Source organism: Schistocerca gregaria, chromosome 1 (assembly GCF_023897955.1).
Source record: "Schistocerca gregaria isolate iqSchGreg1 chromosome 1, iqSchGreg1.2, whole genome shotgun sequence".
Taxonomy (NCBI): Eukaryota; Metazoa; Arthropoda; class Insecta; order Orthoptera; family Acrididae; genus Schistocerca; species Schistocerca gregaria.
In genome coordinates, this window is record NC_064920.1 from 232,175,851 (window position 1) to 232,191,809 (window position 15,959).

Sequence of the window (15,959 nt, forward strand, 5' to 3'; positions counted from 1 at the left end):
GAATATAATCAGAGTTTGTAGGAACTCCACTGATTAACTACAGACAGACTGCTGGCATAAAACAAATGGAATGTAGCAAAAGCCCTTGAAACTTGATATTGCATGATAAACACAGTAAACACCTTCTGTTTAAAGAAATTGCTAATAACACAACTGAAATTAAAAATGTACATAATTTCAGAGCACATCAAAAAGTACAAACACTGACACCAGCATCTAAGAGAAGTTACAGGACAAGTAATTTATGCTGCATAATGTGAAAACAGCCATTGCCTGTTTCACTCTATATTTACCATTAATGCTAACAGTTCTACTATATGATACATCTGTATCCGATCTGTGGCTGTCACCACAATGTATCAACTTTTCTCTGAAAAATACAAGTGTTGTATTTATACAACACCTTAAAATTTTCTTTAGATGGTTAGAAGTCTACAGCCTGATCATTCTACTTCACTCTACTGTAAGATTTTTAAATGTGTTTCCAAGTAAAAATTACTGCAACAGAAATTACCATGTTTACAGGGAGGAAAAGATTTCACCAGGAACTTTTAACATTTAGCTAATACTTGAATCATCAATAAAACATTCAATACGGAGCAACACAACAAAATTCGGTTTAACACATGTCACAAAATTTCTAGTGTTATATTTCACAACACTGAATTGTCATTTAGAAGAGTTAAGTGTTATTTGTACCTTTTTTAAATGGAGCACAAGATATTTGCATATTGCAAAACATGAATCACACTAAGGAATGTTGATTTAATTATACCAAACAACAAGTGTCTTCACAATAAACAATTTCTTGTGCAAGATAAATAAGGAGAAGTAGACGACCGGCCTTCTTAACAACTAGAAACAAATGTGGATTTTATATAATGATTTACTTGCTCTCTTTGTTTTCAAAAGTTATGACCTCTACCTTCGTTATTTTCTTTGGATCAGGTGTTCCCGTTTCCAATATTTCCACCTTCTGATATACATTTGGAGAATTCAGCCACCGTGTGCGGTCATGTGTTTTTTTACCATCGATGTACTTCTTCCACTGCCTATAAACACAAACAGAAACAATTTACTAAAGCCAGGCATTATATATTGACAGGTGAATCACTATCAACGTGCCAACACATTTTTATTTTCCAATGAGAAAAAATGGCCACATTTACAGACAATTCATTCTCAAATCTATCCTCCTTAGAAAGAGACTCATCCGTTTAAACCCTTTTAGCCTCCACGTGTCGGCAGAAATCTCTGACGTGAGGAGGCTATTTAGCTCAAATGCAAACACATTATTTTGTAACATAACTATATCTGAGAAAAGACTGTAACTCTGAAATTTGCCATTTATTAAAAAAAATTGCAATCCCACACTGCAAAACAATCCCTTTGAAATAATTCATGTATGAAATATCATTTAAAAGGTAACACACAAAAGCTATAAAAAACTGTAAATTGAGAAATGTGCACAGTTTAACTGCCCAACACAATGCAATCTCATATAGCAAACAATTTTTTCCACACAAATGAGGATATTGCATCTATATCCTCCAATCTGAATAAAAATGAACTATTTCTACTGCCTTATCCCTCCGCCGAGCGAACAGAATGCAATATAAGGCCTCATTGAGTACTTCAATACTTTTAAGTAGGGAGAAAAAGATAACACATCACAGTTACTCTAAAATAGAGATTGTTAGGGTTCGAGCACACACTCATTTCAGTAAATGTGAGACAAGGAATCAGTATGTAGTGGCATTTTCAGAGGAACCATCTTGACAATAATTTTGTTAGCGATTCGATAAAACCATGAAAACCTAATAACTCAGGATGGCCAGACTCTTATTGATCCCCGTTTCTTGTAACTGTGAGTTCATGCCCCTCTCTGTTTTGTAAGTGCTATTATAGTAAGTAAGATTCTCTTTTAGTTGGCTGCACACACAAATTTTTGAGGCAATGTAAGATAGAAATGACCTTTCAAAAGCAACAGCTTAATTACACAGAATAAAAATTATTAGCCGTTTAGATTACAAGTGCAGTTCAGAAATTGGATAACTGTTCTCTAAAACTAGTAGCAGACTCGTTAAAGGGATCAAGGAAAACTACTGAACTACTGAAGAAGTCTATTTGCTTTTATTACTTCATAGGATTGCTGTCACATTGCCAAATGATCACGAAATGTGACCATGTATCTACAGTCTATGAGTGAGTGAGTGAGTGAGTGAATGAATGTATGTGTGGCCGAGTAGTAACCCTAATTTGAAATAAGTTAACACTCAGGGATGTGCAAGGTGGTAGTGATACACTACTATTAGGAGCATCATACCACCCATCTAGGATGTTTTGGGAAAACCTTTGCACATCGAAATCAGCATGGTTTGATTGTGTAGAAATAAATTTATCATCACAAACCAGTAATTCCCTTTGGGATGTTAACTTCCAGTACTGCTGACCAACACTTAATGGAAAATAATATCGCTAATATTCAAAACATTATATACCTTCTTCATGGTAAAATGAGGAATTTGTCTTAGAATATAGGAAATGGTGTGGGGGAAAGTCATACAGACTATAAGTTAAGAAGGGCCCACGCATGATAAAAGGTGAACAGGGAAACTACTGTGGCAAATCTAGAAATACTGCTTTATCAGCTGGAAGTTTCATTTTCTGAAGATAAGCATGTGGCAGCTCCCAATATTTTAATAGTTTTCTTACTTGAATTTCCCTTTTCCTACAATCTCGAATAAAGCATGTGGCAAAATGAGACAAATGAACATATTAATATGATGCAATATTCCCTTTAATTTGTGCCTAGCTGGAGAGGGTGAAAGAAACAAGAGCACACAGTTTTTCTGTACTTCCCCTATCTTTCACCCTTTTATTTATTTTTTCCTTCTTTTTGTTTTTTTATTTTGTGTGAGTACCTTGAAGCAAATTTCAGAAAGCAAAGTTCAATTTTTTTATGATATAAATATCACGTAAAATAACTAACATACAAATTTATTGTTAATGTTAATTATTTTATATTATTGAAAGGAAAACAGTATACAACAAATGCATACCCTTGTTTGTACATCTCCTCCTCTTCAAGAATATATCCCAAGGAAGACACTGCTGGAGGAACTTCAACATCATTGCGAGGTCGGGGTGGGTCACCTTTGACCAGTGGATGTCTATAAATGTAACCTGTCCGGAAGCCCTGTATAGCAGGAAAAAAAAAAAAAAGGAACAGTTTAAAATAATTCTTGTCACTTTCATTAATATACTAACATCTATTATTAATGTTTGTGGTGGTGGTGGAGGTGAATAAAAGCACAATTGAGATGCTTTCACTTGAAACTCCCCCCCCCCCCCCCCCCCCAAAAAAAAAAAAAAAAAAAAAAAAAAAAAAAAAAAAAAAAAAAGGTGACTTTAAATCTCTTAACAACAATGGCCGCTGTTCAATATCATCAATATCAGAGTCAGCACTCTTAATTAAACTATGTACTCACCAAGTCATCCACCTGACAGAAATCCCTAAATTATGCAATACATGCCATCAAATCTACAGTGGTACCACCAAACTGTGCCAGCCAAACAAATTTTAAGAACAACGAAACTAATCAATCAGTAAAGTAGCTAACAGCAAAATGTTGCACAGTAACGATGCTGAGTGTGCACAACAAAGAAGTATCCACAAAGAAGGTATGTAAATGATTCTAGAGTTGGAATTGTCTGCGACAGGTGTAACACACACCACAAAACATTAGTTTTGTTCATGTTCAGTGTTGTTGCAAGGCCTGTAGAGCACGTAAGAGGTGTGAACAGTGTCAAATGTTGAGTAATCACTGAAGGATCTCAGTACTGTGCATCAAGCACACCATAGCCCCTTCACACTGCACCTGCCATCTGAGAAACCGTAATGTGCTCCCTGTTGGGAGGCACTGGTAGCTGATGAATGGTATTACAATTTGTTTAGCGATGAATTATGATTCAGCACCACCCCAAATGACCAGTCAGCTAGTGTGATGGTGAACTAGGGAAGAATTGCATTCTTCCAACATTTTGAGAGACATAACTATATGGTGTGGGGAACTGTCGGTTGTGACTCCTGACCACTATTGGTATGTTTGAGGGAACTTCTACAGCGAAATTATTTGACATGGATGTCCCATGTCATCATGTGTTACTTCTCATATGATTTACTATGGTGCCATTTTTAACAGGACAATGCTCATCCACACATGGCACGTCTCTATGAACTGTCTGAATGATACTTCTGTACTCCTGTGGCCAGCAAGATCCATGACAGGAGATGTGTAGGATGTGCTCAGATGTCAGCTCTATCCCAGTTCCAGCATCCAGGATATCAAAGATGTGTGCCAGCTTGTATCAAGAGAGGTAAAAATAATTTTACACACCCTTTGCTAACCAAATCAGTACATTTTTGGACTGATAAATGGGTTGATGCTACCAAGTTTCTTAGTAACTTTTTTTTTATTCTGTGAAATAACTTCACATAAATTCTCACCCAATGAATTAAATTTCATTTTCTCCTCACCTTCTCCTTGCTTTACTTTTTTTCAGTCAACACGAGTTGCGAAATGCACTGAAGTGATAAGATACTGTAGTGTATCAGCCATATTCCATCAAAAAGTATACCAGAGCGAAAGTGGGTTGCAACAGAGTAGGCTGCAAACAGACAAGAGTGTTATGCGTTGCAAAGCAAAACATGGTCGACAGGTGTTGCAAAGCAAAGCCAGCTGGGTACTTTATAGCAACAGGTGATGCTACAATATGCTAGTGGAAGCATGGAGACATTTCCGCACTTGCCACCACAGAAAAGTTTGACAGTCATGCACTTTGTAAAGTAGATTTCACTGCATGCGGACAACCAGCGGATTTGTCTAGTTTTAAAACTAATCGGAGTCACGATTGGTTAGTGCCTGTTAGATTTGCACAGCATAACCTCGAGGGCCACTCAGCACCATGTATGGAATCGGTCCACGTAATTGTTGCAGGCATGTAGATAGGCAAAGCTGGGAATCATGATGGCTCAGATTAGACATAAGACTTTAGTTCATGTCATTTGTTTTCTTGTCATGTGAGTGTTACTTCTCTTAATGAGTGTTGTGAAAGACAAAGCTTCGACAGAACCACAGACGTGAGATGTATCAGAGCCGGAAGCAGTTAAGTTGGGCCTCCCCAGTTCATTTGACGAATAGGTTTCAGATGTTATCTGTGGCTGACGACGTTTCTAAGCGGGATGCAGTCATCCACCCTGTTCCAGAGGAAGCTTCTCAGCCCGCAAGGTCTGGGCATTCACAGAGGGTGAGTATGCTGGTAGTTGGGCACTCCAACGTTAGGCACATAATGGGGGCCCTTAGAAACCTGGCTGCCAAGGAGGGGAAGGAAGACAGTGTGCATATTGGGCCAGCCATAAAGAGTACAGGGTGCAGCCAGCTGCAAGTGGTGGCTCACGTCAGTACCAATGTGTCACTTTGGATCGGAGGAGATTCTCTCTGGTTTCTGGCGGCCAGCCAAAAGGGTAAAAAGTTGCTTGCGAGATTGAGGTGGAGCTGACCATCTGCAGCATTGTCGATAGAACCAACTGTAGTCCTTTGATGCAGAGCCGAGTGGACGATCTGAATCACAGACTCAGGCGATACTGTGACCATGTAGGCTGCAAATTCCTTCACTCGCGCCATTGGGTGGTGGGTTTCCGGGTTCCACTTAATAGGTCAGGAGTCCACTACACACAGGAAGTGGCTACACAGGTAGCTGTGACTGTGGAAGGGACTGGGCGGCTTTTAGGTTAAATGGTATCAGGGAACAACAGACGCGGCGTCTGTCTAAAAGTGAGAAAATAAAACACAGTTCATTAGTTGTAGAAACGATTGGTATTGCAGTTATAAATTGTTGTAGCTGTGTTGGGAAAGAACCAGAGCTCCAAGCCCTAATAGAAAGCACTGAAGATCAAGTAGTTATAAGTACAGAAATCTGGCTAAAGCCAGAAATAAATTCAGCCAAAATTTATTCAAATGATTGTTGTGTTCAGAAATAAAAATATAATTGGTGGTGGAGTATTTATTGCTGTCAAAAGTAGTTTGCCTTGTAGTGAAATTGTAGATAGTTTCTGCGAAATAGTAAGGTTATACTTGACAATCGAACTTTACTATTAATTGGATCGTTTTAGTGATACTCCAACTCTGAAGATGTAGTTGCTGAACATTTCAAACAGGTACACCACTCATACAATTATAGTTGGTGGTGACTTCAATTTACCCTTGATATATTGGAAAATTGTGTGTTTAAAGCCAGAGGCAGGCAAAAAACGTCATCCAAAATTGTGCTGAATGCTCTATCAGAAAATTACTTTGAACAGTTATTTCATGAACCCACTCTAAGCGTAAATGGTTGCGAAAGCATACTTGACCTCTTAGCAATAAATAATCCTGGACAAATAGTGAGCATCGTGACGAATACAGGGGTTAGCGACCACAAGGCAATTGCTGCTAGGCTGGATACCATAACACACCTACAACCATCAAAAAGAAATGCAAAGTATATCTACTTTAAAAAGTTGACAAAAATGCTCTTAACACCATTTTAAGAGACCGTCTTCAGTCCTCCTAATCTGGTCATGTAAGTGTAGCAAAGTTATCGAATGATTTCAAAGAGTTAGTATCAATAGCACCTGAATTAATAAGTGATTGTACTGATCCCCCATGGTACACAAAATAGGTCAGATCGCTGTTACAGAAGCAGTGAAAAAATGCATGCCAGCTTTAAAAATAGTCAAAATTGCCAAGACTGGCTAAGTTTTGCAAAAGTTTGAAATATAGTGCGTACTTCAATGCGAGATGTTTTTAATAATTTCTGCAACAAAACTCTCTCTTGAAATCTGGCAGAAGACCCAAAGAGATTCTGGTCATACACAAAGCACACCAGTGCCAAGATGCAGTCAATACCTTCACTGTGTGATAACAACAGTGAAGTCATTGATGACAGCGCAACTAAAGCAGAATTATTAAACACGGTTTTCCGAAACTCCTTCACCAAAGACGACGAAGTAAATATTCCTGAATTCCAATCAAGAACAATTGCCAAGATAAGAAACATAGAAGTAGATATCCTCGGTGTAGAAAAGCAGCTTAAATCACTCAATAAAGGAAAGGTTGCCGGTCCTGATTGTACACCAGTCAGGTTCCTTTCAGAGTATGCTGATACATTAGCTCCATATTTAGCTATTATTTACAACCGCTTGCTCACAGAAAGATCTGTACCTACAAATTGGAAAATTGCTCAAGTCACATCACTACCCGTAATCCGCTGAATATCCCACATCACAAACATTTATTTGCAGTAGCGTTTTGAAACATATACTGTATTCATATACTGTAATCATTAGACTAAGGCGTTTCTCGTTGCGACGGGATATTCTCATGAAATTTCAATCACCAGTTTTCTCCTCCGACTGCAAAAACATAATGTTGGCACCCACTTGCATAAGGAGAAATGATCATCACGATAAAATAAGAGAAATCAGGCTCTCAAAAAAATTTCAGAGCTCGTTTTTCCCGAGTACCGTTCAAGAGTGGAACGATAAAGAGACTGCTTGAAGGTGGTTCACTGAACTCTCTGACAGGCACTTTATTGTGAATAGCAGAATAATAACATAGATGTAGATTAACAGCAGATAAAACAGAAGTCTGTGTGTTGGTACAATCACAACTGTCACAACGGGGTGCAGATTTGTCAATCACAGGCTTCATTGCTCCTTTTTTTTTGGCAAGGCAACCGAGGATTGTGCAGACCTTTGTGGGAGACGAAAATCTGGCTGAGATGGAAGGTTGGTCCAATAAGGAATTACTGAGTGTTGCAAAACAGACTAAAAGTGGAAGCTAGAACTTATGAAAGATATACAGAAGCTCTTAAGGAAGCAACAACATTCGCAGATTTTAACGAAGGGTTAATTCAGACACATACAAAACGAAATAGTACCAGATACAATTGGGGTAGTAACTAAGAAAAACATGCAAACTGTGAAACAATTTGCAGATAGGATATGGAAGAATTAAAGGATGTACCTAGGAATTGGGACAGGATGCTGCAGTCAAAGAAATTAGTTTGCAAGAAGCTGAGCAGAGGGCACTCGATCCTTTCTTAAAAGAGGTGCACACAGAAGTGTCAGGACATGGGGTCCAATGAGTTTGCGCACAGAAGTGCAGTAAGCTGTAGAGCATGAGGAGATCAATTTGTCAACTGGAATGCAAGGCAGACAGACAGTGTTTGCAGCTAGAATAAAATGTTTCAGGGGAGAACAAATGGGACATGTAAGGAGACAGTTTCGCTAACTTCAGGGGACGTATCCACTTATCCAAAATAATAGGAAGTAATGCAGGATATTATTGGACACAAGGGCATGTGTGTCAGTCGCCAGTAGTGATCTGGTGAAACATAAGCAATAGAACCTACCACATTAGAGAATGTGTGCAGTGTGGGATAAAGATGTCAAACCATTAGGATCAGTGGACATAATAAGGTTCAATTTAAACAAAGTGCATGTGTAAAAGAGATGAAGGGTGAAAAGAAGGTACCTGTTTCTATAGATAATTTTGGCACAGAGGACATGGGATTAATAAAGGGGTTGTTAATCCCTAACTTAGATATCCTAGAGGAAGAAAAACGGGACACAAGGGGCGTCAGCCATGGACAATCACAGAACACCACTGAAACAGCATTACAAGAAAAAGCGAAGAATCTAGAGGGAAGCAATAAGGAATGAGTGGAAAAATTACTTTTCGAATTTAAGGATTTATATTTCCCATTACCCACTACGCATGTTACACAGCACCACATACAAATGGGAAATAAATCACCAATATGCCACAAACCATGCAGAATACCAAGGTACTTGCAGCTAACTTTGGAAAAATTTATCCATCAAGGAAGTGATAGTGCAAGGGGGGAGGGGGAAGGAATAGTTGTCATGCTAAAGATGAAACACAAAAATATAGATTTTGTTGTGAAAACCATAACGGATGCCTACTGTTTGCCAAACATCTCAGAAATCTAGGGATTATTTAGGGCAATATAAATAATTTTCAACAATGGATTTGAAGAACAGTTATCATCAGATAGACGTTGCACTACAAAATCAACGCAAATGTATTCGGCACACTGGGGACACTACCAATTCAGAAGAATGCCTGCTACGTTTCAGAGGTTTAAAACCACAGCAATGCTTAGTGTCTCAATGCCAAAATCATCTATGGGAACAGCATATGCACCAATTAAAGGTTAAAAGCAGTGAAGTTAAAAATGAGTACAGAAAAATGTAATTTTGGGATGGAAGAGGTAATATACCTAGGTCATATCATAAGTAAAGATGGAGTTAAGGCAGACCCAAGATTAATAAGAGCTGTATGTAAATTTCCTGTACTGGAATCTGTAAAGGAGTTGCATTCGTTCGTAGGAATTGCAAAGTATTACCGCAGGTTCATGAAAGGATTTGCGGATATTGCTAGACCGTTGACAAATTTGTTAAAAATGGATAGTAAATTTGTGTTGTCATAAGAGTGTCAGCATGCTTTTGAGAAACTGTCTCGATTTTAATAGAGAATTTGTTTTATCATACAATGCATCGAACCATGCATGTGGCTGTGTGTTGTCACAAGGGGTACAAGGCATAGAACCTCCGGTAGCTTACACATCAAGACAACTAAATTCTGCAGAAAGATTTTATTCCACAATGGAGAAATATATGTTAAGCCTTATTTATGGAATCACACATTTCAAATTTTTTTCTTACTGTAAAAAGTTTAGTGTAATAACAGATCCTATGGCATTAATTCAGTTGTTGAGGTTAAAGGATCCTTCTAGTAGGCTGACACAATGGGCAATAAGACTAAATTAATTTGATTTCAAAGTCATACATAAAACTGGGAAGAAGCACAAAAAATGCAGATGGCTCAAGTAGAAAAGTAGCAGCATTTCATATTGGGGGTATTAAGCAATAGGAAAGACAAACTGGACAGAGAACATATGACGAATCTTAGCAGCATATATAAGAAACTATCAGCCTCGATTGCGGTAATGAATCCAACCTTTACCTAGGTTTCAACCCAAATAATTGAGCCTTCTTCAGAAGATATACCTGAATCTATAATTTGTCTAAGAAGGCTCAATTATTTGGGCTGAAACCTAGGTAAAGGTTGGTTTCATTACCGCAATCGAGGCTGATAATGCAGAGAAACCGTGATGCGGCTGTACATAGTTGTAACACTGAAGCTAACATATACAGTGCTACAAGAAGGTCATGATCACATAGTAGTGGCTCACGAAGGTTGCAGACCTACCAACAGAGGAGTAGCAGAAAGGTAATGGTGGAGGAAGGTATTGTTGGAGGAATAGGTAGACAGACATAAACCATTGTGTGCAGTATTGGATACAGAGCACATAGAGAGCAGATTTGTGTCTACCAAGAGCACCAGTGCACAGGCTACCTGAAGCATTAGCACTGTTAGAATTTCTGGGGCTTGATGTTTCAGGTCCTTTCAGTAAAATACTCTTAGGGAATAATTATGTACTAACAATCAAAAATCATTTCTCACAGTACATACAAATGATTGCACTGTCGGATCAGCATGCAGCAACAATGGCACAAGCACCAGTGGATAATTGGATAATGAAGTTTAGAGTGCCTGAAACAACAGTAACAGACCAAGGAACAAACTTCACGTCAGTCATATTGAAGGAATTGTGTACATTATTGAATTTGAAGTAGTTAAAGATGAGTCCTCTCCATCCTCAAGCCAATGAAAGAACTGAAAGAGTGCATAGGACTATTGGTAAGTTGCTTTGATACTACGCTGACTCACATCATATCAAATGGGATGTCTATTTGAAGTACATTATCTCTAACTACAATTCGAAACAGCATACAAATACAGAATTTTCAATGTATGAAGCAGTATATAGTCTTAAATGCTATCACCATTCGAGATATTGAAAACAAACAAAGGGAAGACTGGAGAATCTGTTAAGGAATTTGACAGAGTGATTAGGGAAATTTGATATACAGTATGGAGGGCACTGGAGAAACAGGAAGAAGCAGTGGGCCGTATGGCAAGAATGCCACAGTGTAAGGTTAGTCAGTGGGCTACACTGCCAACTTCGTATACAACAAATGGAAAGACAAAAAAGTTTTTTTACCAAGTACCATACCAAGTGGTAGAGCCTATGTCACCATAAATTTCCAGATTCAAATGCTGATGAGAATAACAATTATGCATGTAGGATGGTTGAAACCTTTTCAAGGGAGTCCGGTAGTTATTCCAAGATGCGAATTGAAAAGAAAGAATGAGGAGAAAGGTATCGGAGGATGAACAAGAGATTGTGAATGAAATTGTAACAAGGAACCCCTATGGATTAAGGCCCAGGAGGTAGCCATTTTTTTAGGTTAGGTGTAGATTTAATGTAATTAGTATAAGCAGCTGCAGAGCATCAATGAATTTAAGAGAGAGGAAGTGATAGGTATTCCTGCCCATATGAGAGGTGCAGAGTAGATGAGATGATGCAGGTCATGGTGGGACTACTGATCTTTGTCGGAGTGGAAGCATTATGGAACTAGCACCTGGAAGGAGAGTGCTGTTCAGTAAGCAGGAAGACATAGTGATCACATGTGATGCGTAATGAGATGAGAAGACTGGAAGAACCATTTGACAAATTCCATCAGGGAATGGAAAGACAGATCCATTGCTGCTGTGGGATGTAGCAGTTATGCTAACATGAAGTGCTGGCAAGCAATATGAAATGAGAGCTGCACTAAACAAACCTGAAGAGTTGATAACTAAAAGAACATATTGCCAGCAACCATGGTCTAGGGGTAGCGTCCTTGATTACTAACCACTATGTCCTCGGTCCCGGGTTTGAACCCTGCTACCACTTCAATTTTAAGTAATAATCGGCATTGGTGGCCAAAGACTCCCAGCATAAGAAGTCACCCTCATTCTGCCAACGGCCTTGTCAAAGAGGGTGGAGGAGCAGACATAGTTTCAATGGCCTGTCTTGTCCTTTGGGTGGGAAGCTGCCCTTACTGGGGGAAGAATCAGCAACGATCAACAGCACGAGGATGCAAAAGGCAATGGAAACCACTCCTCTAAAGACACGTACTGTGTTTTCACAGGACATGTGGCCTGGAAGTGAAAGAGTGTTATGATGATCTCATCATTAGCAAAAGATTCCGGAAGAGCCCCCCATTCGGATCTCCAGGAGGGGAGAGCCAAGGGGGAGGCAACCATGAGAAAAAGATTGAATAGCCAACACAAGGATAACATTCTACTAGCCAGGGAGTGGAATGTCAGAAGCTTGACAAGGCAGGGAAGCTAGAAAATCTGAAAAGGGAAATGCAAAGACTCAATCTAGATACAGTAGGAGTCAGCGAGGTGAAATGGAAAGGAGGCAAGGGTTTCTAGTCAGATGAGTATAGGGTAATATCAACAGCAGTAGGAAATGATACAACAGGAATAGGATTCATCATGAATAGAAAGGAATGGCAGAGAATGTGTTACTGTGAACGGTGGTAGGGTTGTTCTTATCAGAATTGACAGCAAACTAACAACAACAATAATTCAGGTATACATGCTGACATCAAATGCTGAAGACGAAGAGCTAGAGAAAGTATATGAGAATATTCAAAGGGTAATAGAGTACATAAAGGGAGATGAAAAACTAATAGTCATGAAGGAATGGAACACAGTTGTACGGGAAGGAGCAGAAGAAAAGGTTACAGGAGAATAAGGACTTGCGACATTGAATGAGAGAGGAGAAAGATTAACCAAGTTCTGTAATAAATTTCAGCTAGTAAAAGCAAATTCTCTGATCAAAAATCACAAGAGGAGGAGGTATACTTGGAAAAGGCCAGGTGGTACGGGAAAATTTCAGTTCAATTACATTGTAGTCAGTCAGAGATTCCGAAACAAAAGACTGGATTGTAAGGCAATCCCAGGGCCAGATACAGAATCGAATCACAATGTACTTGTGATGAAAAGTAGGCTGAAGCTTAAAGAGATTACTTGGGAAGAATCAGTACGCAAAGAAGTGATGTACAGAAGTAGAAGAAACGATGAGATATGCTTGAAGTTCTCTAAGGCTATAGATACAGCAATAAGGAATAATTCATTAGGCAGTGCTGTTGACGAGGTATAGACATCTCCAAACAGGGCAATCACAGAAGTAGGAGGGGGGAAGGGGGTAGACATAGGTACAAAAGAGGTAACTGAAGAAGCCATGGGTAACAGAAGAAATACTTCAGTTGATTGATGAAAAATGAAATGTTAAAATGCTCAGGGAAATTCAGGAATACAGAAATACAAGTCGCTGAAGAATGAAATAAATAGGAAGTGCAAGGAAGCTAAGACAAAATGGCTGCATGAAAAATGTGAAGAAATCAAAAAAGAAATGATTGTCGGAAGGACTGCCTCAGCATATAAGAAAGTCAAAGCAACCTTCGTTGAAATTAAAAGCAACGGGGTAACACTAAGAGTGCAATGGGAATTGCACTGTTTAATGCAGAGGAGAGAGCAGGTAGTTGTAAAGTACACACTGAAAGCCTCTATGAGGGGGAAAATTTGATGTGATAAAAGAAGAAACAGGAATAAAAATAGAAGAGATAGGAGACCCAGTATAGAATCAGAGTCTAAGAGAGATTTGGAGGACTTAACAACAAGTAAGTCAGAAGGGACAGATAACATTCCATCAGAACTTCTAAAATAATTGCAGGAAGCAACATCAAAACGACTATTCACATTAGTGGGTATGATCAAGAGTCTGGTAACATATGATCCGACTTTCGGAAAAATATCATATGCACAATTCTGAAGACAGCTATAGTTGACAGGTGTGAGAATTATCGCACAATCAGGTTGATAGCTCACACCCATCCAAGTTGCTGACAAGAATAATATACAGAAGAATGGAAAAGAAAATTGAGGATGTGTTAGATGATGATCGGTTTGGCTTTAGGAAAGGTAAAGGCACCATAGACGCAACTGTGACGTTGTAGCTGATAATGGAAGCACGACTAAAGAAAAATCTTCTTAGGATTTGTCAATGTGGAAAAGTATTCAACAGTGTAAAATGCTGGAAGATATTCAAAATTCTGAGAAAAATATGGATAAGGTGTGGAGGGTTGGGTGATATACAATATGTACAAGAGCCAAGAGGGAATAGTAGGAATGGACACCCAAGAGGATAAGACAAGGATTTAGTCTTTTGCCCCTACTGTTCAATCTGTACATCCAAGAAGCAATGATGGAAATAAAAGGAAGATTTCAAGAATGGAACTAAAATTCAGGATGAAAGGATATCAATTATATGACTCACTGATGACACTGCTGTCCTGAGTGACAGTGATTCCATGATCTGCTGAACTGAATGAACAATCTAATGAGTACAGAATAGGGATTGAAAGTAAATCAAACAAAGACGAAAGTAATGAGAAGTAGCAGAAATGAGAGGAGCAAGAAGTTTAACATCAGGGTTAATGGTCACAATAACGAAGTTAAGTAAGTTAGGCAGCAAAATAACCAATGATGGATGGAGCAAGGAGGACATCAAAAGCAAGCTAGTACTGACAAAAAGGGCATTCCTGGCCAAGAGAAATCTACTAGTATCAAACATAGACCTTAATTTGAGGAAGAAATTTCTGATCATGTACGTCTGGAGCACAGCATTGTACGGCAGTGAAACACAGACTGCAGGAAATCCAGAAGAGAAGAGAACTGAAGTATTTGAGAGGTGGTGCAACAGACGAATGTTGAAAATTAGTTGGATTGATAGGGCAAGGAATGAGAAGGTTCTGTGCACAATTGGAGAGAGGAGAGGGATATGTGGAAAACACTGACAAGAAAGGACAGGATGATAGGACATCTGTTAAGACATCAGGGAATGATTTCCATGGTACTAGAGGGAGCTGTAGAGGGAAAAAACAGAGGAAGACAGAGATTGGAAAACATTCAGCAAATAGTTCAGGTCGTAGGTCACAAATGCTACTCTGAGATGAAAAGGTTGGAACGGGAGTGGAATTCGTGGCACGTCGTATCAAACCAGTTAAAAGACTGATGACTTCTTGATGTGGTCTTCAGTCCTGAGACTGGTTTGATGAAGCTCTCCATGCTACTCTATCCTGTGCAAGCTCCTTCATCTCCCAGTACTTGCTGCAACCTACGTCCTTCTGAATCTGCTTAGTGTATTCATCTCTTGGTCTCCCTCTATGATTTTTACCCTCCACACTACCCTCCAATGCTAAATTTGTGATCCCTTGATGCCTCAGAATATTTCCTACCAACCGGTCCCTCCTTCTTGTCAAGTTGTGCCACAAACTACTCCCCAATTCTATTCAATATCTCCTCATTAGTTATGTGATCTACCCATCTAATCTTCAGCATTCTTCTGTAGCAACAGATTTCAAAAGCTTCTATTCTCTTCTTGTCTAAACTAGTTATCGTCCATGTTTCACTTGCATACATGGCTACACTCCATACAAATACTTTCAGAAATGACTTCCCGACACTTAAATCTATACTCGATGTTAACAAATTTCTCTTCTTCAGAAACGCTTTCCTTACCATTGCCAGTCTACATTTTATATCCTTTCTATTTCGACCATCATCAGTTATTTTGCTCCCCAAATTGTAAAATTCCATTACTTCTTTAAGTGTCTCATTTCCTAATCTAATTCCCTCAGCATCACTCGCCTTAATTCGACTACATTCAATTATCCTCGTTTTGCTTTTATTGATGTTCATCTTATACCCCCTTTCAAGACACTGTCCTTTCCGTTCAACTGCTCTTCCAAGTCCTTTGCCGTCTCTGACAGAATTACAATGTCATCGGCGAACCTCAAATTTTTTATTACTTCTCCATGGATTTTAATACCTACTCCGAACTTTCCTTTTGTTTCCTTCACTGCTTGC

The 15,959-nt window shown here is 38.9% G+C and overlaps 1 protein-coding gene across 8 annotated transcripts in view; it reads right to left on the minus strand.

Annotated features, from left to right (window-relative positions):
* LOC126338352 (protein hu-li tai shao) overlaps positions 1-15,959 on the minus strand; it is a 116,945-nt gene that overhangs the window by 71,177 nt on the left and 29,809 nt on the right. For all 8 annotated transcript variants that reach the window (XM_050001545.1, XM_050001552.1, XM_050001551.1 and 5 more), the window contains exons 8-9: positions 3,063-3,199; positions 926-1,052 (exon numbers count right to left, since the gene is read on the minus strand). In XM_050001545.1, the coding sequence (XP_049857502.1) occupies positions 926-1,052; positions 3,063-3,199 (264 nt within the window). The remainder of the gene's footprint in view (positions 1-925; positions 1,053-3,062; positions 3,200-15,959) is intronic.